General features: G+C 41.7%; 1 protein-coding gene across 2 annotated transcripts in view; it reads left to right on the top strand.

Annotated features, from left to right (window-relative positions):
• ARHGEF37 (Rho guanine nucleotide exchange factor 37) overlaps window positions 1-13,438 on the top strand; it is a 63,837-nt gene extending 50,399 nt beyond the window's left edge. Inside the window, exons 12-15 of one of the 2 annotated variants that reach the window (XM_081318597.1) lie at window positions 345-540; window positions 4,207-4,379; window positions 9,642-11,379; window positions 11,735-13,438. In XM_081318597.1, the coding sequence (XP_081174723.1) occupies window positions 345-540; window positions 4,207-4,379; window positions 9,642-9,848 (576 nt within the window). In that variant the 3' untranslated portion in view covers window positions 9,849-11,379; window positions 11,735-13,438. The remainder of the gene's footprint in view (window positions 1-344; window positions 541-4,206; window positions 4,380-9,641; window positions 11,380-11,734) is intronic. The other variant, XM_081318598.1, reaches the window with a different exon arrangement.
• Window positions 13,439-21,545: the final 8,107 nt, after the last annotated feature.

Here is a 21,545-nt window from a genome sequence, read left to right as displayed (position 1 = left end):
GCAAATGCATCGCTCTTTGCTCTGTAGGAGAAATAGAACTGGTAGTATTAGAAGCAGATGAGACTAATTTTCCTTCTCCTTTTCCCAGTGCCCAATTTCTTGCGCTCCCACTCTACCCCATTTGCAGAATTGCCCACTCTCTCTGTTTTCTGAAACTTAGCGTGCAAAATATGCTTGACTTTCAGGATTTGTCACACCTTGTTCTAGGATATTTTTGGTTAGATGCATTTAGCCCCTTCTTTCACTATGATTCATGCATACTGTAAGTGCATAAAACACAGTAGCTTGTTGCTTCCATAGGGGGATAGGTTTCTGACTCATTTCTCCTTCTACCTTTTCAATAGCCTCTTAGCTCTGCAGAGGAGAAGAAGGTCCTTTTGCTTCTGAACAAACATGGCCCAGATAAGTTGTACCAGGTGACAAGCGACGCCGCTGGCTGCAAAGATATGGACTTGACTCTGCAGAGGGGGCAAATAGTGGCTTTTCTGCATGGCACGGACTCCAAGGGCAACACAAACCGATGGCTGGTAGATTCAGGAGGTACTGTCAGTGTCGCAACCACCCAGAACCCTTTTCTTTGGAGCAATAAAGGAGAATGTTTGTAGCTCAGGGTTGAAATGAGGATCCTTGGTGCTCCCTCAGCTTGGTTGTTTTCTTGCAGACATTTCATTACCTAAACTAGGTAATCATCATCAAGGCTGATGATGATACCTAGTTTGTGTAATGAATGCTTTGCAAGAAAGCAACCAAGCTCAAAAGAGCACCGAGGACCTCTTTTCTTTGTTACCAAGAGTGGTGAATTGGGATGGTCTGATCAGTCTAAACCAGAGGTCACCAACTTTTTCATGCTGGCAGCCTAGAGGGAAAGGGAGCAGCTGGGAAATTGGTGTGTGTGCATGTGTGCACACGCGTGAACGGAGCTGCGCGTGAATGGGGCTGCACGCACATGCATGGCACTAGTGGCCCTGTTTGCGCATGCATGCAGGAGCTAACCACTACCACAACTAGCACCCATGTGCATGTGCAAACGGTCCGCGCAACTCCCATGTGCACTAGTGGCCCCATTTGTGCAGGTGCTAGCAGCCGTCTCTAGCCCTATGCACATGTGCAAACGATTCTACGGGTGCTAGCACAAGTGGGGGTGCAGCCCATAGGTTGGGGGCCCCGGGTCTAAACCCAGTCTGTGTGAATGTCACCCATTATTCTGTTTTGTGAAATTTGAAAAGTAATGATTTTTTTTTCCATTGTACTTGCCTTTAAAAAAAATCCATGGCTGCCTCTACCTCAAAAACCTAAGTAGGATCAGATCTGGATGGGAGATTATCAGGAACTCTCAGGGCTTGTAAATAAATGGTGACATGGTATATATATATATATGTCCTGTGTTCTTGTTCATCTGTATTTACCTACTTTTAAAAACTGCTACGGATCAGGTGGTTTTTACTATGTCCTGATACATCCCCTTTGTATTTTATGGTTTTACATATTTTCAGGGGGTCCTTAGTACTCTCTGAGCTTGCTTGTTTTCTTGCAGACATTTCATTACCCAAACTAGGTAACATCATCAGTGCTAGTCAGGATGTATTTTCTTTTTCACATGAATATAAGTGGGTATGCCCTAAAATCAATAAAAGTCAAACTCAACTGAAGGAAGTTGTTTGTTTATAGTCAAAATATTTTTTTGTATTCTGCTTATGCATTAAAATCCCATGATGGCTGATTGTATGGCTGTATTGTAATATTTGCTGTTTCCTATACCACCTGGTCTACCTACCTGGTTTATATTTTTTTGAATTATGTATGCTTTAATTGCAGCAAATCCTTAAGTGACGGAAGGTGGTACTGAGGAAAGATGCACCTATAAATTCAAACTTTTTAGCAGGAAGAAACCGGATGGGTAAATTGATCTGGCTGCAGAACAGTCTTTGATGAAGTGCAGCCTTTTGATGTAAAATAAATCTGCGTCTGATATCTTTTACATCCCTACTGCGTCAGATAAGAAGCTTAAATCATAACCACAGAAGATTTCATTAAGCCTAATCTGGTGGGCTCCAGATGTGTTGGATTACAAGTCCTAAATCTCTGGCTGGTTATCAGGAGAATTATAGTCCATCAGATCTGGAGTTCAGCAATTTGGAGAAGATTATTATAGAGTGCTATTGCTCATGTAACAGGTGATCTGATAGTCTGATTAGCTAATGTGGAAGGGAAAAAAGGGACTTGTAGTTCTTCCTTTGGCAGATTTTTTAATTTTTCAGTATAGTTTTTATTTGTGTTGTAAAGCCATTTATATATATATATATATATATATATATATATATATATATATATATATATATATATATATATATATATATATATATATATATATATATATATATATATATATATATATATATATATATATATATATATATATATATATATGTATATATATATATGTATATATATATATATACACACACACACACACACACACACATTTAAAAAAATAGATTAGGACACATCCAGTGTTTTGTCATTCTTCTAGCTTAACTGAGTGTTTTCTGCACACATGTGCGGGGGAACCTTTACCTTTACCTTTTTATAGTTGAGTGAATTGAAATACTAGTCACTGAGCTTCTCAGAGACCAAGAGTTGACCACTGTGGAAAGCAGGGTATTGGATGAAATGGACCTTTAATTTGATTACATCATTTTAGCCAGTTATATTTTATTAGTTCCCACTAAGAAAATAATTCCTAGTCAGTTGCATTTTATTAATGAGAATTGGACTCCCCCCCCCCTTGAGACAGTTTCCCCTGATTTATCTGAGTAATTAGGTGATAGGGGGGAAAAAAGACTTCTAAATGGTTTTAATTAAAGGGAGACTTGCTTACTCTCTGAACAATGAAAATCAAATATCAGGAAGAAAACTAGAGCAGTGGTAGGATAGCTGAAGTAGCCCAGGTGTTGTAAGTTCCCCTACCAAATTTTGCATGCATTAGATAATTGCAAAAGACAGGAAAGATGCCTTTTTACAACAATTGTACCATAATCCCGATAGCTAGAAAATGAGATGGTCGTTGTCCAAACTGCAGGGGGTCGGGAGTAACTACAGAGAGAAGTGAAGGAAGAGTGTTCTTTTCAGCAACCAGAAGACCAGTCATTGAACTACAGGTTGCCTGTCCCTTGGTTGAACCTTGCCTAAACCAGGAGTAGAACATCAATTGTCCCTTTCTTTCTGCTCTCCCCTTTTTTAATACTGACTTTTCTATCACTATCTGCCTTCGTACTCCAGCCAGTTCCTTCCCTCTCTTTTTTCTTGTTCTTTCTTTCCCGATATTAAACACCTCTTTCTCTATATACAATGTATTTTTTCACCAAATTCCAGGCCTTATTCTAATTCTGTAGCTCTATAGCTCCCCTTCTCGTCTCCATTCATCATATTTGTGCTAATTTTTGTCATCTCGCCCACTCATCTTCTTTCCTTTCTATAACATGACATGACATAATCATATTATAGTCTAAGAGCCGTGGTGGCGCAGTGGTTAGAATGAAGTATTGCAGGCTATTTCTGCCTACTGCCAGCGGTTTGATCCTGACTGGCTCAAGGTTGACTCAGCCTTCCATCCTTCCGAGGTTGGTAAAATGAGGACCCAGATTGTTGGGGGCAATAGGCTTACTCTGTAAACCGCTTAGAGAGGGCTGTAAAGCACAGTATAATGAAAAGTATTTTAGTATAAAATAAAATAAAAATTTGAGATAAATAAGTTGATAGATAAGCATTTCAAAATGCAAACATTAATGAATTAATAAAAATCTTACTTCTGTAGCCATAGTTAAAAGTTTAGCCATTGTCGTTGCAACATTAGGATTTTTATGATTGTAAAATTTTAATGTATTCAAAAATATCTCCTCCTGGCCTTGATTTAAAATAGGACAGATTACATGCTGCCAAAATCTCTTGTAAAAATCACATCCTTTCATTAGTACATCCCACACATCCTCTCTTCTTTCCTGCACTAAATGCTGTCTTTTTGTCCATTCCTTTTTATATCAATTCGTTATTTCTACACCATTATTTTCCAATTATGTCAAGTTCATGCTGCTTTCATTGGCATTACTGTGTAGCCATCTGCTAGTTGATAAACAACAAGGGAACACTCTACTTTTTGTCAGCAGTCTAGCCTTCAGCTTAATCTTACCTGTCTTGTGTACCATGCAGGTCCAAGAGGTTACGTGTCACCTGGAAAGCTCCAGCGGTACCATTACGTCCCCAACCCAACGCCCAGAACAACAACGTTGCCCCAGGGTGGTGCTGCTGAGAAAATGCATCCTACTTACAACTTCCCCCAAACTCCCAATCCCCCAGCGTACTTCAGCACTCCAGTTTTACAGGTGAGTAACACCTGTCCTTCTCTTTCTTGTTGCTTTGATTTTTAAGGACAGTAGTATGAGTTGTGAACAGGCAGTGAATTTATGGCTAGAGACTGGCAGATAATGGCATTTCCTGTCCTGTTATGCTGATTCATATTTCAACAGGGCCATTTCAGGATGCAAACTTGGGTATGCCTCTCAAGTGATTTTTTCCCCCCAGGTAGTTTGTTATGATCTCAAATGGGTTAAAATATGGAATAGGCCAGGTATGTTGACTCACCCTTGAGACATTTATAAAGGGAAACATGAATGTGGGTCAGATTTGGAAACTAGTAAGGTATTGGTTAAATGAAAAAATATACCTGTGATGAGCAAAGAAAATGAAAACAAAGATTGATAAGAAGTAGCAGTCACACGAAGGACTAGTTTATATGATTATGTCTAACAATACATAAGATCACAGCAGACACCCCAACTAGAGTTGGGCACTCACTAGCTGCTTGTGTAGGAGCCAAGAGTCAAAGCTGTAATAGGACCCTGAAAAGTTTAGTCCTCATGAACTCCGAATGAAAATTATTCACCACCATGACTAATATTATTTCTGTCTCATAACTAGAATCTCAAGTGGAAGAGATCTAGAAAACCTCTTTCCTCTAAGATCTTTTGTATGATGTTCCTCTGATTCCCCACCATCTTTTCAACTTCATTCTCTAAAAACAGGGAGATTGAACCCCAGGCAAAATTAATTAAACATAACCAGATCCAGAAATGGCTACTGCTTCTTTCAAAGTAAAATGGCATTATTTCCTTATTTGGAGAACCATTTGAATATTTCCTGAATCCAGCCAGATCCAGCCAGCCATGCCCTGCCTAGCTATTTGGAAGAGCAAACAGGGGCCTGAATCCAAATCACAATTGGTAAAATTCAAATGACATAAAACCCCATCAAGTGAAATTATTTGCCAGAAATCTGCAAATTCATCCAGCCTGACTGCAGTCACTTTGTCCTGTCTATATTTCCCTAAAAGATGGTAGATAACTCAGCACAAATCTGCAGATGAAATCAGTGAAGAGAAGAGCAGCCACATTGCAATTCTTAGCACCATTGTGTAGACTGAAACGTGAACTTTCATTAATGTTTGGTGTCAAACTTGCCACGTCATGTCACAATGTATTGCGACTCTTTTTGCATTGCCAGCAATGGGGTGGGTGCGGCTTCGGTATGATGAAACCAGCCCACGGGCCAGCAGTCTGACATGCCTGCTTTAGATCTCTTTTCCATCACTCCACTTATATCAGTTCTCTAATAAATTAAGGAATTACTTGAATCAATAATTGGGGAAAAGCCTCATGGGAGTAATCCCATCATCTCTGGCCACATTCTAAGGATTGACTACTCTGAAATGTAACTGCTGCCAAATTGTGGGGTAATTCCCTAAACGCCCTCTGGATACCTTGTGGGGGATGGGGTGGATGTCTCTAACCAATCCTCCATCCTTATGGAGCTCCAAAGTGTCCCAAAGGACAGCCATTAATGCTTTCCATCTTCAGATCACATCTCATCTGCTTCAAAATAAAGACCAGATCTAGCTTGTGTCCTCTTGTAAAAGTTAGGGCTGCAATTTACATGTGACAAGTTGATGCTTGCCACTAAGGCCATGAGCACAAAGATCTCTCTCCCAAGCTATGTGGGTCAAAGCCATCCAAGAGTTAAAAAGCTCAGACACAAGATACCAAGATGAAATCCAAGAACTTGCAGAGCAGCTTGGCAACCAGTACACCAGCAACATCCATGGAGAACACATTTATCAGGGTGGACTCCTGGAATCATGCTACTGTAATTGGCCCATGCATATGAGCATGGAACAATAGCATTCATCCTGGCAGCTAGTGCTGTTAAAGCTAGAGTGTTGTAAGCAAATTGACACTCCCCCAGGCATCATAAATAATGATAGTGCATTACAGAAATGGCTGTAAGAACTGCATCTTCGGGACCCAGGTCCTGTGAACACTGAGCAGTGAAGGAGAATATTATACAGTTTTGTAAGAGTGATGAGTCATCACCCAGTGCCACTAAACCAGAATGGAATAAGCTGCTTTTCCTAAAATAATAATAATAATAAATGTATTGTATTGGGAGAAGCTCACCCCCACTTTATAAATGTCCTTCCTCTGGAGCTTTCAGATGAGCTGCTTCTAAATTTCAGTCCAGGGGTCTTCTGAGAAAGTACTAAGTCCGTAGTTACAAATAGCCCATCCAACAGGTAAGAGGCCCAGAAGAGGAACACGGAGTCAAGAAGGAGAATGAGCAGGAGAATAGAGGCCACACATGAGCAAGAAACCCAGCTCTAATGCTGTAGTTGGCAGCGCCGAGAAGGAGTTAGTGTGCAGCCATGAGCGTGCAAGTGAGATTGGTCTGTGCATATTATCACCTAATGCTGATACGGAGTGAGAAAAATTGTTTTTTACCCACTTCCCAAAGTGATAATAGTAAATGGTGCAGCAACATGGAACTCTTTACTGGTAAAACCAACAGAAAACCTTCTAATGGACACAAAGGGGACAGAACCCACAACACTGAATATTGTAGTATTCCTTCCCCATTGAAAATATTGTAGCTTTCCTTCCCCATTTAAATCAATCTGCTCAGCACAGAATGAGGGATTTCTCAAGAACAGCAGGTGAAATGTCCTTTTGAAGGGCAATAAAGCAATATTCATAAGGAGTCTGTGTAACGCCTGGAAAGTACCAGTCAGGACTAACACAAACAAAGGACTCTTCAGAAGGCAGAAGATCTCTGCTCTTCCTTGCAGCCCAGCTGAGGAAGAGATGAAGACAACATCATGAAAACGAGGAGGAAAAGTGCAATTACCAGAGATGCATTGTGAAGCTAAAAAACAAAAAATAAAAAACTCAAAGTAACAGCTCACTGGGTTCTCAATTCCTTATCTGAAGTCAAATTCCATAGTTTCCTGAAACAGACTAAGTATAACCAAAGCAGGATTATCTCCTGAATCTGCTCCTTATTCCTTAGTATTTCCGCTACCCTGGGCAAATGTCAATTTCCTCTTCCTTCTTATTCAGTGCTGTGCAACATAGAAACGGTCCTTCATGAACAATGTTGTGTAGTGGGTTCTGGAGAGCAAGCAGGAAAGATGCCGGGACGATGAGTACAGCATGTTGTGATTCAGGGTCAGCCTGTGGGTTCGGCAGTTGGGTCGGATGACTCAGAGGAGGAGGAGGGGGGTGTTGAAGAGCTTGCTGAGCGGATTGGACAGCTTGATGAGAGCCCCCAGCAAGGCCCCTCTCATCTGGTCACGATGCAGACCCAGCTGTGTGAGCCTGACAGCGTGAATGAAGATGACCCACAGCTGGCCCTGTTCAAGGACGCCCGACGCAGGAGGCAGTCAGTCAGGAGTAAACAGAGGAAGGCAATGGGGCACCTCAGAAGGAGACACAGAGAGGCCACGCCCTGAACTGTATTTAAGGGGAATGTGTGGGAGGGCTGGTTTGCTGAAGGCAACCGCTTGGATTGTTCCTGCTTCTTAGCTCGTGTTTTATGGTTGGTGTCTTGTCTTGCTCTGTTTTATGTGAATAAATTTGGCAGGCATAATTCCAGCCTCTTGCCGTTTGTAAAGGGGTTGTCCCTGCCTTTTCTGCAGGGCCGGTAGCAGGCTGGTACAGAACACAGCATAGCAGCTCTTTATTAGGTGGAAGTGACTGTGCTGGGGAATAGGGGTTACCTGCACTCTTTATATACCTGGCCAGTACCTGGCCAGGTACACAGCCAACCAATCGGATTGAACCTGTTTCCCACCGAAACTGCTTCCCGCCAAAACAGTTACAGTTCAACGCCTCCTGGTGGTGACTCTTATACAAGTGCTTTAGGTGTTCCTTTAAGCCTAATACATAACAAACAACATGCATTTTGGGTGCAGTCCTAGGAAATTCTCAGAGGGAATAATCCCGTCCCAGAGTACCACCCACCACCCCTTTCCCCACCAGCCTCCCAGACTGTTGCCTTCCAATGTGGACAATGCCCAATCTCAGAAAGTCCCCAAAGGGAATGTGGTCAGAGCCAAGCTAGACCTTCGTCCCTGGAGATCTTTCTTTGTATTGCCTGGGTCTGGACAGACTTCTTTCGTGGGGAGACGGGTTTATGTTGCCCTTCCTCTACCTCTAGGACGGTGCTAGGAGACCACTGCAAAGAGCATTTCGAGGCTCAAATACTCTCGACATTCACATTAGGTTTGCTGTTAGCTTGCACAGCATCAAGAACTGAGTTGAATAATTCACAGTTCTTTATGCCTGCCACTACTTCCATTTATTTTATTTTCATTCGTGCCCCTCACTGCTCAGCATTCATCACACAAGGTTACGTAAGTCGACATACCACAGAGCATTAGGAAGCCATACAGGCAAGAAAATTCATCTAGCAACACCCAGGAGGAGCCAGGCTCTTCATATATGTTAATCTCAAGGCTCTTTCTCTCCCCTTTTTATTTCACCATTTGTCTCTTGGCTTTGAAAGATGCTGCCTCTTCTCTCTCTTATTTATAACAGAGCTTTCTCTGGGGTAAAGATGAGAGAATCTTGTCTCACCAGCTTTAAACTTACCACTTTCTGTAGGCTGGCAATTGACAATCATAAGTTCTTATTTTGTTGGACTAGTAACACATTTGTGTCCTGTAAAGGTTCCCCCGCACATGCGTGCTAGTCGTTTCCGACTCTAGGGGCCGGTGCTCATCTCCGTTTCCAAGCCGAAGAGCCAGCGCTTGTCTGAGGACGTCTCCATGGTCATGTGGCCAGCATGACTAGATGCCAAAGGCGCACGGAACGCTGTTACCTTCCCACCAGAGTGGTCCCTATTTCTCTACTTGCATTTTTATGTGCTTTCGAACTGCTAGGTTGGCAGAAGCTGGGATGAGTAACAGGCGCTCACTCTGCTATGCGGCACTCGGGATTCGACCCACCAAACTGCCCACCTTTTGATTGACAAGCTCGGCGTCCTAACCCACTGAGCCACCGCGTCCCTTTGTGTCCTGTATAACTCCACAAATTTAGATACCTATTCTGTCTCTGGGCATGGCTACTTGCCATAAATTTCAGAATGAATTTCTGCTTCTTTGAGATGTTTGCAGAAAGGCATCCCAGAAAGTTGCTTTGCCTATCCGGATAGAACTGATCTGGCCAGGTTTATTTATTATTATTTTTGCATCCTATCCTGTAGTATATTGATCAAAATCATATCCAGTATTACAACTGCATTTCTGTTTTTCTTAGGTACGTGCTGTGTATCCCTTCACGGCCAGGAGCAATCAGGAAGTCAGTCTGGAAGCAGGCCAGTCAGTGACTGTGCTGGAACCCCATGATAAAAAGGGAAGCAAAGAATGGTTCTTAGTGGAAGTGAATGGACAGAGGGGCTACGTACCTTCCAATCACCTGGTGGTGTTACCCCCACAGCCACCTGGATGGGTTTCACCCGTTTGACCATTTCCAGCTTAGTAAATGCAACTGTTAAGTGATGCTTGGTTTAGAAGTCAGCTATATTTTCATTCCCTGTCTCTTGCCTTTTCTTTCATGACATTCAACGGACAAAGAGGCCGATAATGAGGCCAGGAGGCCTCTGGAATATTGTGAGTTTCAGTTTCAGAAATTCAGCCTGAATTTGTGCCATATTTATTGAAAAACTATGAAGGAATGTAGGTACATAAGCTACTTATCATTGTGATGGTATTTCTTGATCTAAGGCTGACAGATATTGGAAAGAGAGATTCCTGTAGTAATCTAGAATAATTTCTGCATTACAAATAGTCTTCAGTCAGTGATCACCTTTGGGACCCACAACTCCATCATTAAGTGAAGCGGTTGCTAAGTGAATGAACGCACGAGTGTGTTTACAGTTTTACTTCAGCTTTCCTTTGCTTTACAAGCATGGAAAGGTTGTAGATGTTGTAAAGTTACTTTTACATCACTGTCACAACTCTGAATTGTTGCTAAATGAGACAGTCACTGATGTGGACTACCTGCATGTGATCAATGCATGGTCTCAAAGCAAGGATTTCTCCAGGACACCTAAATGTAACTATGCTTGGTGCAATAAGGGCTTAGAAGGGGAATTGCCTCTTCCTAACTCATTTCAAAACACCCATCTCAAATCAATTAGCAAGAAACCACAACAAAGAAGCTATGAGCCATAGGCTAGTTCAGGGGTCTGCAGCCTTGTCAACTTTAAGACTTGTGGACTTCAGCTCCCAGAATTCCATAGCGGGCTGAGGAATTCTGGGAGCTGAAGTCCACAAGTCTTAAAGTTGTCAAGGTTGCAGACCCCTGGGCTATTTGAAGCCTCATTCTTCTTCTTTCACTGATATAAAGTCCTTTTGGTTTTATGATAGTGAAGAAATAGCTAAAGGAATCAGCTCAAAATCTTCCAATGATCTATGGTACAACTCCCAGATTAATAAGACCAGTTGTTCTCTTCAGTAATATATGAGTCTTAATAAACTGAACAAAATGGCTGTGGTGCGTTAGAGTGATAAAGTGTTTGACTAAGAACAGGGAGATACTGCTTTTGAGTCTGCCCTCAACCATGGAAAGTCAGTAGCTGATTTTTAGCCAGTTATCTCTTGTATCCAACTCATCTCACAGGATTTACGCAATTGGGAGAAAAAGATAGTGCTATGTAAGTCATATTTAGTTTCTAGAGAAAAGATAGCACACAAATCTAACAAATAAATATTTGCTTTAAGTAACCTTCATTGAGGTGATACAACGGCTATTCTCATTACTGGAGAGAATTACTGGTGGCGCAATGTTTAAAGTGCAGTATTGCAGGCAAATTCTGCACGCAGCCTGGAGTTTGATCCTTCCATCTTTCTGAGGTTGGTAAAATGAGAACCCAGATTGTTGCTTCTACCTTGTAAACTGCCCAGAGAGTACTATAAAGCACTATGGGGCAATATATAAGCCCAAATGCTATTACTATTGCTGTATCAGTCCAATAATGGTTAGAAAACTCTAGGTAAAGGTAAAGGTTCCCTCGCACATGCATGCTAGTCGTTTCCGACTCTATGGGGCCAGTGCTCATCTCCGTTTCAAAGCCGAAGAGCCAGCGCTTGTCCGAGGACGTCTCCGTGGTCATGTGGCCGGCATGACTAGCACGGAACGCTGTTACCTTCCCACCGTAGTAGTCCCTATTTGTCTACTTGCATTTTTATGTGCTTTCGAACTGCTAGGTTGGCAGAAGCTGGGACGAGTAACAGGCGCTCACTGCTACGCGGCACTCGGGATTCAACCCGCCAAACTGCTGACCTTCCGATCGACAAGTTCAGCGTCCTAACCCACTGAGCCACTGCGTCCCTTCTAGAAAACTCTAGAACACACTATAACTTGTTAGTGGAGATTCCACCATATGAAATATTCAGCACTGCTCTAACAGGCATTCTGAAATATTGGAAGCATATTCAACTAAAACAATATTGGAGAGCAAAGAAAAATTGTTCAGAGTTATCTTTTGGCATGAAGTGTTGTTATCAACGTTCAGGTAGAAATATGGAATGGCAAAATATTGCTAGAATTGTGAAAGTAGTAAACCGATAGGTACACAGAAAACTAAATTTGTATGCACAAACAGTATATGATTTGTCTTTGCTTTTCTCCAAAAAGAGCAAGAAAATTTGCATATGAAAAATAATCTAAGGCCCTTCTGAAGACAATGAAAAAGATGGTATTCAGAAACTTATTATCAATTGATACTTTCTCATTAAAATATTCCCTCCCCCTTCAAAAACTATACACTGAAATAAGGAGAAGAATTGCAACTGCAGACATTGATTTCCAATGAAATCAGAATGTGCAATAAAGGGTGGTTGTGCCTGTGAGATTAACATGAGGCATAATGCAATTTTTCAGTGCCTTCTATCAGAGACTATGCTTATCTTCCCACATCCATGTACCTGTAATCACATCAAATTACTTTTGGTATCAGCATAGAAAATGAATGCATAAACTGATCTGAAGGCTCAGGATGACATGAATCATTAAGATTTTAATTTGTCTGGGTGTGACTGATAAGACAACTTGCAGTGTTTAAAAATGTAACTGCGGTAGATGTCTTCAAGGGTGGCTCCTGAAAAATTCGTGGGTTTGCTCTTTGCCATACAATATTTTATGTGAGATAGAGAATAAAATGTATGGGTAACATGATGTATTAACTGAGTCTTAACACAACCCATATGTGTCTGGATTTTGACTATGTGCATCCCAATGCAGATGCAGTAGATGCCTTGTAATGCAGGGGTCCCCAACCTGTGGGCCACAGCCCACTATCTGGCTGGGGCCTATTGGTCACCAGGCCACGTGAGTGGCTGGCTGGTGAGTGTGGTTGTGGGTACGTGCGCAGCCCCGTTCGCACGAGCGTCACCATGAGTGTCGCAGGCATTTGCGGCCCCACTTGCGCAAGCATTTCCATGAGTGTCACAGGCATTCATGGCCCCATTCGCTTGAGTAAAAGGTGTTCATATATACGCATGTGTGTGTGCATGCATTCACACACACCCCACAAAGCCATTCCTTCATTCCCTCCTTCCCCCACCACCCCCAAAAGGTTGGGGAACTCTGTTATAATGTGAGAGGTTAGTAGGATAAAGGCCAAGAAGTGACCTTATACCCCCAAATCCCCTTTCCTTGTTGTTTTTGTTTTTTTAAAAAATATTGTATTTAAATCTTCTAAATAGCTGCTGCTTTGTTTGTCGACTTAGCAACAAGTAAATTCTTTGGGCCAAGTCTCAACTTTAGAGTTAATAACCTGAACTACTGTGACAATATAACTTGTACATTCTAGTTGAGGTGCTTACTTGAGTGAGAAATGGCCTTGCACACATCTTGTAATCCATGGTATTGTTAGATTCTTTTACTACCAAAACCAACTGGCTGAACTGCTGTGAACTTTGTCTTAAGGTCCAAAAATTGAATGCTAAAAATAATGAGACCAGAAATTTCTTTATGTTTGTAACAATGCTATATTTGCATTATATTAACTGTGAAAGAAATGAACAGTATTGACTCTCTACTTAAAGATGCTTTTCAAACTGTTCCGGTGTAAGCGCATGTTTCTCGTCCGAATACGTGTCTTCCTACATTATGTTGTTATGCAGCTCTTTTACCACCAGATGGCTCACTTACCTCATTTGTCTTTTAAGCATACCAGGCAACATTGGAACTGGCTACCCCTTTATGTTTTGAATAGAAAGGACTAGATTGTTGGTATTAAAAGCAACAGTTGATATCTACAGGTGAAACTCGAAAAATTAGAATAGCGTGCAAAAGTTCATTTATTTCAGTAATGCAACTTAAAAGGGGAAACTAATATATGAGATAGACTCATTACATGCAAAGCAAGATAGTGCAAGCCGTGATTTGTCATAATTGTGATGATTATGGCTTACAGCTCATGAAAACCCCAAATCCACAATCTCAGAAAATTAGAATATTGTGAAAAGGTACAATATTCTAGGCTCAAAGTGTCCCACTCTAATCAGCTAAATAAGCCATAACACCTGCAAAGGGTTCCTGAGCCTTTAAATGGTCTCTCAGTCTGGTTAAGTAGGAATCACAATCATGGGGAAGACTGCTGACCTGACAGTTGTGCAGAAAACCATCATTGACACCCTCCATAAGGAGGGAAAGCCTCAAAAGGTAATTGCAAAAGAAGTTGGATGTTCCCAAAGTGCTGTATCAAAGCACATTAATAGAAAATTATGTGGAAGGGAAAAGTGTGGAAGAAAAAGGTGCACAAGCAGCAGGGATGACCGCAGCCTGGAGAGGATTGTCAGGAAAAGGCCATTCAAAAGTGTTGGGCACTTTCACAAGGAGTGGACTGAGGCTGGAGTCAGTGCATCAAGAGCCACCACACACAGACAGATCCTGAACATGGGCTTCAAATGTCGTATTCCTCTTGTCAAGCCGCTCCTGAACAACAAACATCAGAAGCGTCTTACCTGGGCTAAAGAAAAACAGACCTGGTCTGTTGCTCAGTGGTCCAAAGTCCTCTTTTCTGATGAGAACAACTTTTGCATCTCATTTGGAAACCAAGGACCCAGAGTCTGGAGGAAGAATGGAGAGGCACACACTGCAAGATGCTTGAAGTCCAGTGTGAAGTTTCCACAGTCTGTGTTGATTTGGGGAGCCATGTCATCTGCTGGTGTTGGTCCACTGTGCTTCATTAAGTCCAGGGTCAATGCAGCCGTCTACCAGGAGATTTTGGAGCACTTCATGCTTCCTTCCGCAGACGAGCTTTATGGGGATGCTGACTTCATTTTCCAGCAGGACTTGGCACCTGCCCACACTGCCAAAAGCACCAAAACCTGGTTCAATGACTGTGGGATTACTGTGCTTGATTGGCCAGTAAACTTGCCTGACCTGAACCCCATAGAGAATCTATGGGGCATTGCCAAGAGAAAGATGAGAGACATGAGACCGAACAATGCAGAAGAGCTGAAGGCCGCTGTTGAAGCATCCTGGTCTTCCATAACACCTCAGCAGTGCCACAGGCTGATAGCTTCCATGCCACGCCGCATTGAGGCAGTAATTGCTGCAAAAGGGGCCCAAACCAAGTACTGAGTACATATGCATGCTTATACCTTTCAGAGGTCCGATATTGTTCTATGTACACTCCTTGTTTTATTGATTGCATGTAATATTCTAATTTACTGAGATTGTGGATTTGGGGTTTTCATGAGCTGTACGCCATAATCATCACAATTATGACAAATCATGGCTTGAACTATCTTGCTTTGCATGTAATGAGTCTATCTCATATATTAGTTTCCCCTTTTAAGTTGCATTACTGAAATAAATGAACTTTTGCATGATATTCTAATTTTTCGAGTTTCACCTGTACTGCCTTGTTTCCCAATGCTGCCGTTCATGACTAATCGTTCTAGTACATTGCTTTTCAGAATAGTTTGAACAGTTGGCAATGGTATCTTATTTGTTTACACTGGAAGATACTGAGGATACAATTGTACCTTTCACAATTTCCTGCCCTCTACATGGTATTGACTACAGTTCATATATATACTGTGTATGTATATCTATATCTGTATATCTATATCTATATCTCTATATCTATATCTCTATATCTATCTATCTATCTATCTATCTATCTATCTATCTATCTATCTATCTATCTATCTATCTATCTATCTATCTATCATCTATCTATCCACCCACAGAGAGAGATACTATATACTCTCTCTCTCTCTCTCTCTCTCTCTCTCTCTCTCTCTCTCTCTCTCTCTCTCTCTCTCTCTCTCTCTGTGTGTGTGTGTGTGTGTGTGTGTGTGTGTGTGTATGAGTAGAATAGAATAGAATAGAATAGAATAGAATAGAATAGAATAGAATAGAATAGAACAGAATAGAATAGAATAGAATCTGGAAGGGACCTTGGAGGTCTTCTAGTTCAGCCCCACCCTCAAGCAGGAAAACCTATCTCAGACAGTGCTGGCTTCGGCAGCACATATACTAAAATTGGAATGATATATCATCTCATACAAGTGACTGTCCAGTCTCTTCTTAAAAACCTCCAGTGTTGGAGTACCCACAATTTCTGGAGGCAAGCTGTTCCACTGGTTAATTGATCTCGCTGTTAGGAACTTTCTCCTTAATTCCAGGTTGCTTCTCTCTTTGATCTGTTTCCAACCATTGTTTCTTGACCTGCCCTCTGGTGCTTTGGAGAATAATTTGACTCCCTTTTCTTTGTGGCAGCCTCTCAAATGCTGAAATGCTGCTATCATGTCACCCCTATTTCTTCTCTTCTTTAGACTAGCCAAACCCAAATCCTGCAGCCGTTCTTCATATGTTTTAGTCTCCAGGCCTTTGATCATTTTAGTTGTTCTTCTCTGAACTTTTTCCAAGGTCTCAATACCTTTTTGTAGTATAGTGACCAAAATTGGCTGCAGTATTCCAGGTGTGGTCTTACTAGGGTTTTATAAAGCAGTACTAATACTTTGTGTGAACTTGATTCTATGCCTCTGTTTATACAACCCAGGATTGTATTAGCTTTTTTGGTTGCTGCTGCACACTGCTAGCTCATAGTCAAGTGATCGTCCATTAGGACTCCAAGGTCCCTCTCACAGTTACTGTTTTTAAGCCAGGTCTCCCTAAACTGTACCTATACCTTTGATTTTTCCTGCCTAGATGTAAAACTTTGCTTTTCTCCATATTAAAACTCATTTTGTTGGATAGGGCCCATTGTTTAAGTTTGTCAAGATCTTTTTGGTTCCTGAGCTTGTCTTCTGGGGTGTTGGATACTCCTGCCAGTTTAGTGTCAACTGCAAATTTGATGAGTTCCCCTTCTATTCCCTCATCTAAGTCATTTATGAAGCTATTAAAGAGTAGTGGGCCTTGCGGTACCCCATTGCTTACTTCTCTCCATGTGGGTGTAGTACCATTGAAGACTACTCACTGAGTATGGTTTGTCAGCCAGCTACAGATCCATCTGGTATATCTACAGTATGTATATCAGTATGTATATATGTATAGCTACAGTTATGTATGTGTATGCATGTATATGGATGTGTGTGTGTGTGTGTATTCCTTTGAAATTGGGCATCAGAATTTTCATTTTAATGTGTGCCATTGTGTACAGAGAAAAGTGACAGTAAAGGTTATCTCATTTCATCTCATCTGGTCTTATCATCTTATCTAGTTCCTCAGATAGCATGGTTCAAGTTTCAGGGTAGCAGCAGAGAAACTAGTACATTGGGAGGGGGGTGAGGTGGGTATGTTAAGAAACAAGTGTAGCATAGGTGGAACTACAGGGTACATATTTTCACGTAAAGATGATTAGGCCTGGGTGAGTGTAGCATTGGTTGCATATCCCGTTCTCTTCCATGGGTAGGGAAGTCTCATCTCTGAAGTCCATCGATCTGCCAAAGTTGCGTATCACCGCATAGACCGTGCTGAATCCACCCATAAGAAATGAGTTGTCCTGAGCTGCTTTTAGACAGTATCATAATAAGGAAGGGTCGAGTTCCTTTCTGAGATGCAAATGCCAGTCTAGGAGCCTGTATACCATAGCAAGATTCAGATCATGGCAGCCCGGCCATTCCAACTGCCAACCTGAATGATGAGTTGTCATTTGTGACATACTTGATATTATATGCCTGTTTCAAGGATAGGTCTAACTGCTCCCAATGTCAAAAAGATACTTGGGCCCTAGTTTGATAGGCATGTGCAGTTTTGAGGCCTGAAGTAGGCAGCTGTGAGTCTGCCAAAGTGTAAGTGACACCAGAATCTCACATTTGTCTCAGTAGAGGGGCAGCAAGTAAAAGATTTAAGTTATTGTATCCATTTGTCATTACGGACCATTTGCATCCAGATCGCTTGCATGCACCTACACACAGACAGCTGCTGCTTCTTCTGCTATCACATCCCATCACATGTTTCAATTGAAGCTGGCTTGGGCTATACCTAGGGCTATATAAGCAATCATCCCCCAGCTAATGCCCTCCAGAAACTTGGAACCACAGATTCAAGGATGTCTAGTCAACACTTTGGGGATTTAATACTTTCTGAGTACCAATATTAAGTACAAAGTAAACAGAATTATCAAAACAATAAATGATAAATATCTATGAATTGCATTTGTGTAAGCCATGATTGTGCTCACACTGGGGGAGTAGATCATTTGTATCCAGGCTATACCATTTTATGTTTCAATTGGGAAAGCAGGTGGCAGAATCTTCCACCTTAAAAAAAACAAAGCAGTTACACCGGGAAGCCAGCATGTTAGGAAGAAAGTGGTTTGCACAGCCTGGTTATCTTTCTGCTGCTTACATTTTTCTATTACAAGATTATCCATGTATTCATTTTTGTCTGAAGAATCATGCAGCCATGTAAATATCATCCTCTGGACTGAAGTGGTATAGACCAGGGGTAGGCAACCTCGGCTCTTTTATGACTCATGGACTTCTGGGAGTTGAAGTCCAGGAGTCATAAAAGAGCCGTGGTTGCCTACCCCTGGTATAGACCAAGCACAGGCTTGTTATCTCACTAACCACCAAGTTTCAAGGTAGTTGTGGGAAACCAAAACATTCAGTGGCTACATGCTGGGAAAAATATGGATGCTTTTAAAAGAATAAGTCATACTGATAGTGGGACTGACCAGGAACCTTTTGATGAGAAACCAGGGAACAAACTAGCAATCATCTAATCTAACCCTCTCTTTCAAAACTATTTTCTCAGGCAGGGAACTGCCAGTCTTTATTTTGAAAAATGTCCCCCCTCAGCCAGGTTAGGTTTGACTTCCCTTCTTTAGTATTGAGCAGCAGGTGACACACCAACTGGGAGAAGGCTGCTGAAAGAGAGAAAAAGCCATCTGGAGAAGTTCAAGCTACTTCATCAGCTAGCAGCTATCTTGACCCCAACCTGGGAGACCGAGAAAAGACATAGCAGGAGTTGGGAATGGGTTGAAGGTCATTTAGGAGAACAGCAGTAGCATCCACAGTATTTTAAGTGACATGACCCTAAGATTCAACCTGTGGCAGTGCATACATTTTGGTGGCTTCATCTATGAATATGATGCTAATTCAGCTACGCAGTACTTTCCAGCAGTTTGGAAACAGTAATTGGAAGGAAGATAAAGATAGGGTCAAGGATAGAGATTTCCCCTCTGGTGGCCAATGCTTGTCTTCTCTGAGCTAAGTGCAAGGCTCAAGTCTCTTTCAACCAACATATATGGACAAATAAAGGGTAGCATGCATGCCTTTAAATAGCATGGCAACTGCATGCCCTTCAGTCAGGAATGCTCTGGCGGTCTTACTGGAACATGTTGTGTTTGTATTTTGGAGCCAATGAACAGTGCTTGGATAGAGCCTGACCCAGCTGGTTCACAAAAGTCATGGATGTTAGGAGACGGATGAAAATCTCTGGCTTCACACTTAGCGTCTGATGAGGCTTTCATTACAGGGAACCATCCCTGTGCCCCACTCCCTCCTATTAGGGCCCAAGGTCACAGCTAGGGTAGGTAAAGCCTCATTGCTCTTTTCCAGCACTCTAGACTTATTTCAAGCTAGAAATGCTCAATAGATATTCGCAGTCGTCAGCAGTTCGTTAGTCAGCTGGGAACTCTTATTTCCTCCAAAGAAACAGCCAGGGAATTTATTTGAACTTGATTCTAATTGGGAGATGTTTCCATAGGCCTAATGAAAAACAAGAGAGTCAGCTAAAGAGATGCAAAAGATAGGGAACATTTTTTGTCCAAGCAACATTGTTAAGCAGATTGATTCAAATTCCTCTTTTCTGAACCAAAATTCTGATCAGACCAAGTTATTCCTCTCGTGTGTGTATCTGTAAATGTTTGCGATGCTGTTCACATCTTTAAAAAGTGTACAAAGTGTCACATTTTAGGATGAATTCTACACAAAAATGTATCTTTTGTGGCAAAATGGTTTTTTTTAAATGTGATTTTTATGGGAAAAAGAAAAAAAATTAAAGATGCAATACTATAAAAAGAAGGAATATAAAGTTGGGCAATCTGACCAAGGATAAATTATTTTTTTGACATTTTTGGTGACTTCTAATGGACTTTCCCCCTTCATGGATTACTGCCTTGTCGTGGCGAAGGGGCTTGCGTAATTCAATGAAGCTATGAGCTATGCCGTGCAGGGCCACCCAAGACGGACAGGTCATAGCAGAGAGTTCTGACAAAACGTGATCCACTGGAGAAGGAAATGGCAAACCACTCCAGTATCTTTGCCATGAAAACCCTATGGACAGTACCAAAAGGCAAAACGATATGACGCTGGAAGATGAGCCCCTCAGGTCGGAAGGTGTCCAATATGCTACTGGGGAAGAGCAGAGGGCTAGTACTAGTAGCGCCAGAAAGAATGAAGCGACTGGGCCAAAGCCGAAAGGACGCTCAGCTGTGGATATGTCTGGTGGTGAAAGGAAAGTCCGATGCTGTAAAGATTTTTTCTCCATAGGAACCTGGAATGTAAGATCCATGAATCAAGGAAAACTGGACGTGGTCAAACAAGAGATGACAAGACTGAACATTGACATCTTAGGTATCAGCGAACTAAAATGGACAGGAATGGGTGAATTTAATTCAGATGACCATCAGGTATACTACTGTGGGCAAGAATCCTTCAGAAGAAATGGAGTAGCCTTCATAGTCAATAAAAGAGTAGGAAAAGCAATACTGGGATACAATCCTCAAAATGACAGAATGATCTCAGTTCGAATCCAAGGCAAACCATTCAATATCACAGTAGTCCAGGTCTATGCCCCAACCACCAGTGCTGAAGAGGATGAAATTGACCAGTTCTATGAAGCACTACAGCACCTTATAGAACTAACACCAAAAAATGATGTTCTTATCATCATGGGGGATTGGAATGCTAAAGTAGGAAGCCAAAAGATAACTGGAATAACAGGCAAGTTTGGCCTTGGAGTGCAAAATGAAGCAGGGCACAGGCTGATAGAATTCTGTCAAGAGAATACGATGGTCATAGCAAACACTCTTTTCCAACAACCCAAGAGACGGCTCTACACATGGACATCACCAGATGGTCAACACAGAAATCAGATTGACTATATGCTCTGCAGCCAAAGATGGAGAAGCTCTATACAGTCAGTAAAAACAAGACCAGGAGCTGACTGTGGCTCAGACCATGAGCTTCTCCTTGCAAAGTTTAGGCTTAAACTGAAGAAAGTAGGAAAAAGCACTAGGCCACTCAGGTATGAATTAAATCATATCCCTGTTGAATATACAGTAGAGGTGACAAATAGATTTAAGGAATTAGATCTGATAGACAGAGTGCCTGAAGAACTATGGACAGAGGTTCGCGACATTGTACAACAGGTAGCAACCAAAACCATCCCAAAGAAAAAGAAATGCAAGAAAGCAAAATGGCTGTCTGAGGAAGCTTTGCAAATAGCTGAGGAAAGGAGGGAAGCGAAAGGCAAGGGAGAAAAAGAAAGATACACCCAATTGAATGCAGAATTCCAGAGAATAGCTAGAAGAGATAAGAATGCCTTCTTAAATGAACAGTGCAAAGAAATAGAAGAAAATAATAGAATAGGGAGGACCAGAGATCTTTTCAAGAAAATTGGAGAAATGAAGGGAACGTTTAATGCAAAAATGGCCATGATAAAGGACCAAAATGGCAGGGACCTAACAGA

Source organism: Vipera berus (genome assembly GCF_964194415.1).
Source record: "Vipera berus genome assembly, chromosome: 2".
NCBI classification, from domain to species: domain Eukaryota; kingdom Metazoa; phylum Chordata; class Lepidosauria; order Squamata; family Viperidae; genus Vipera; species Vipera berus.
The sequence above is the reverse complement of the archived record's forward strand: the minus strand, read 5'-3'. Positions and strand labels throughout refer to the sequence as shown.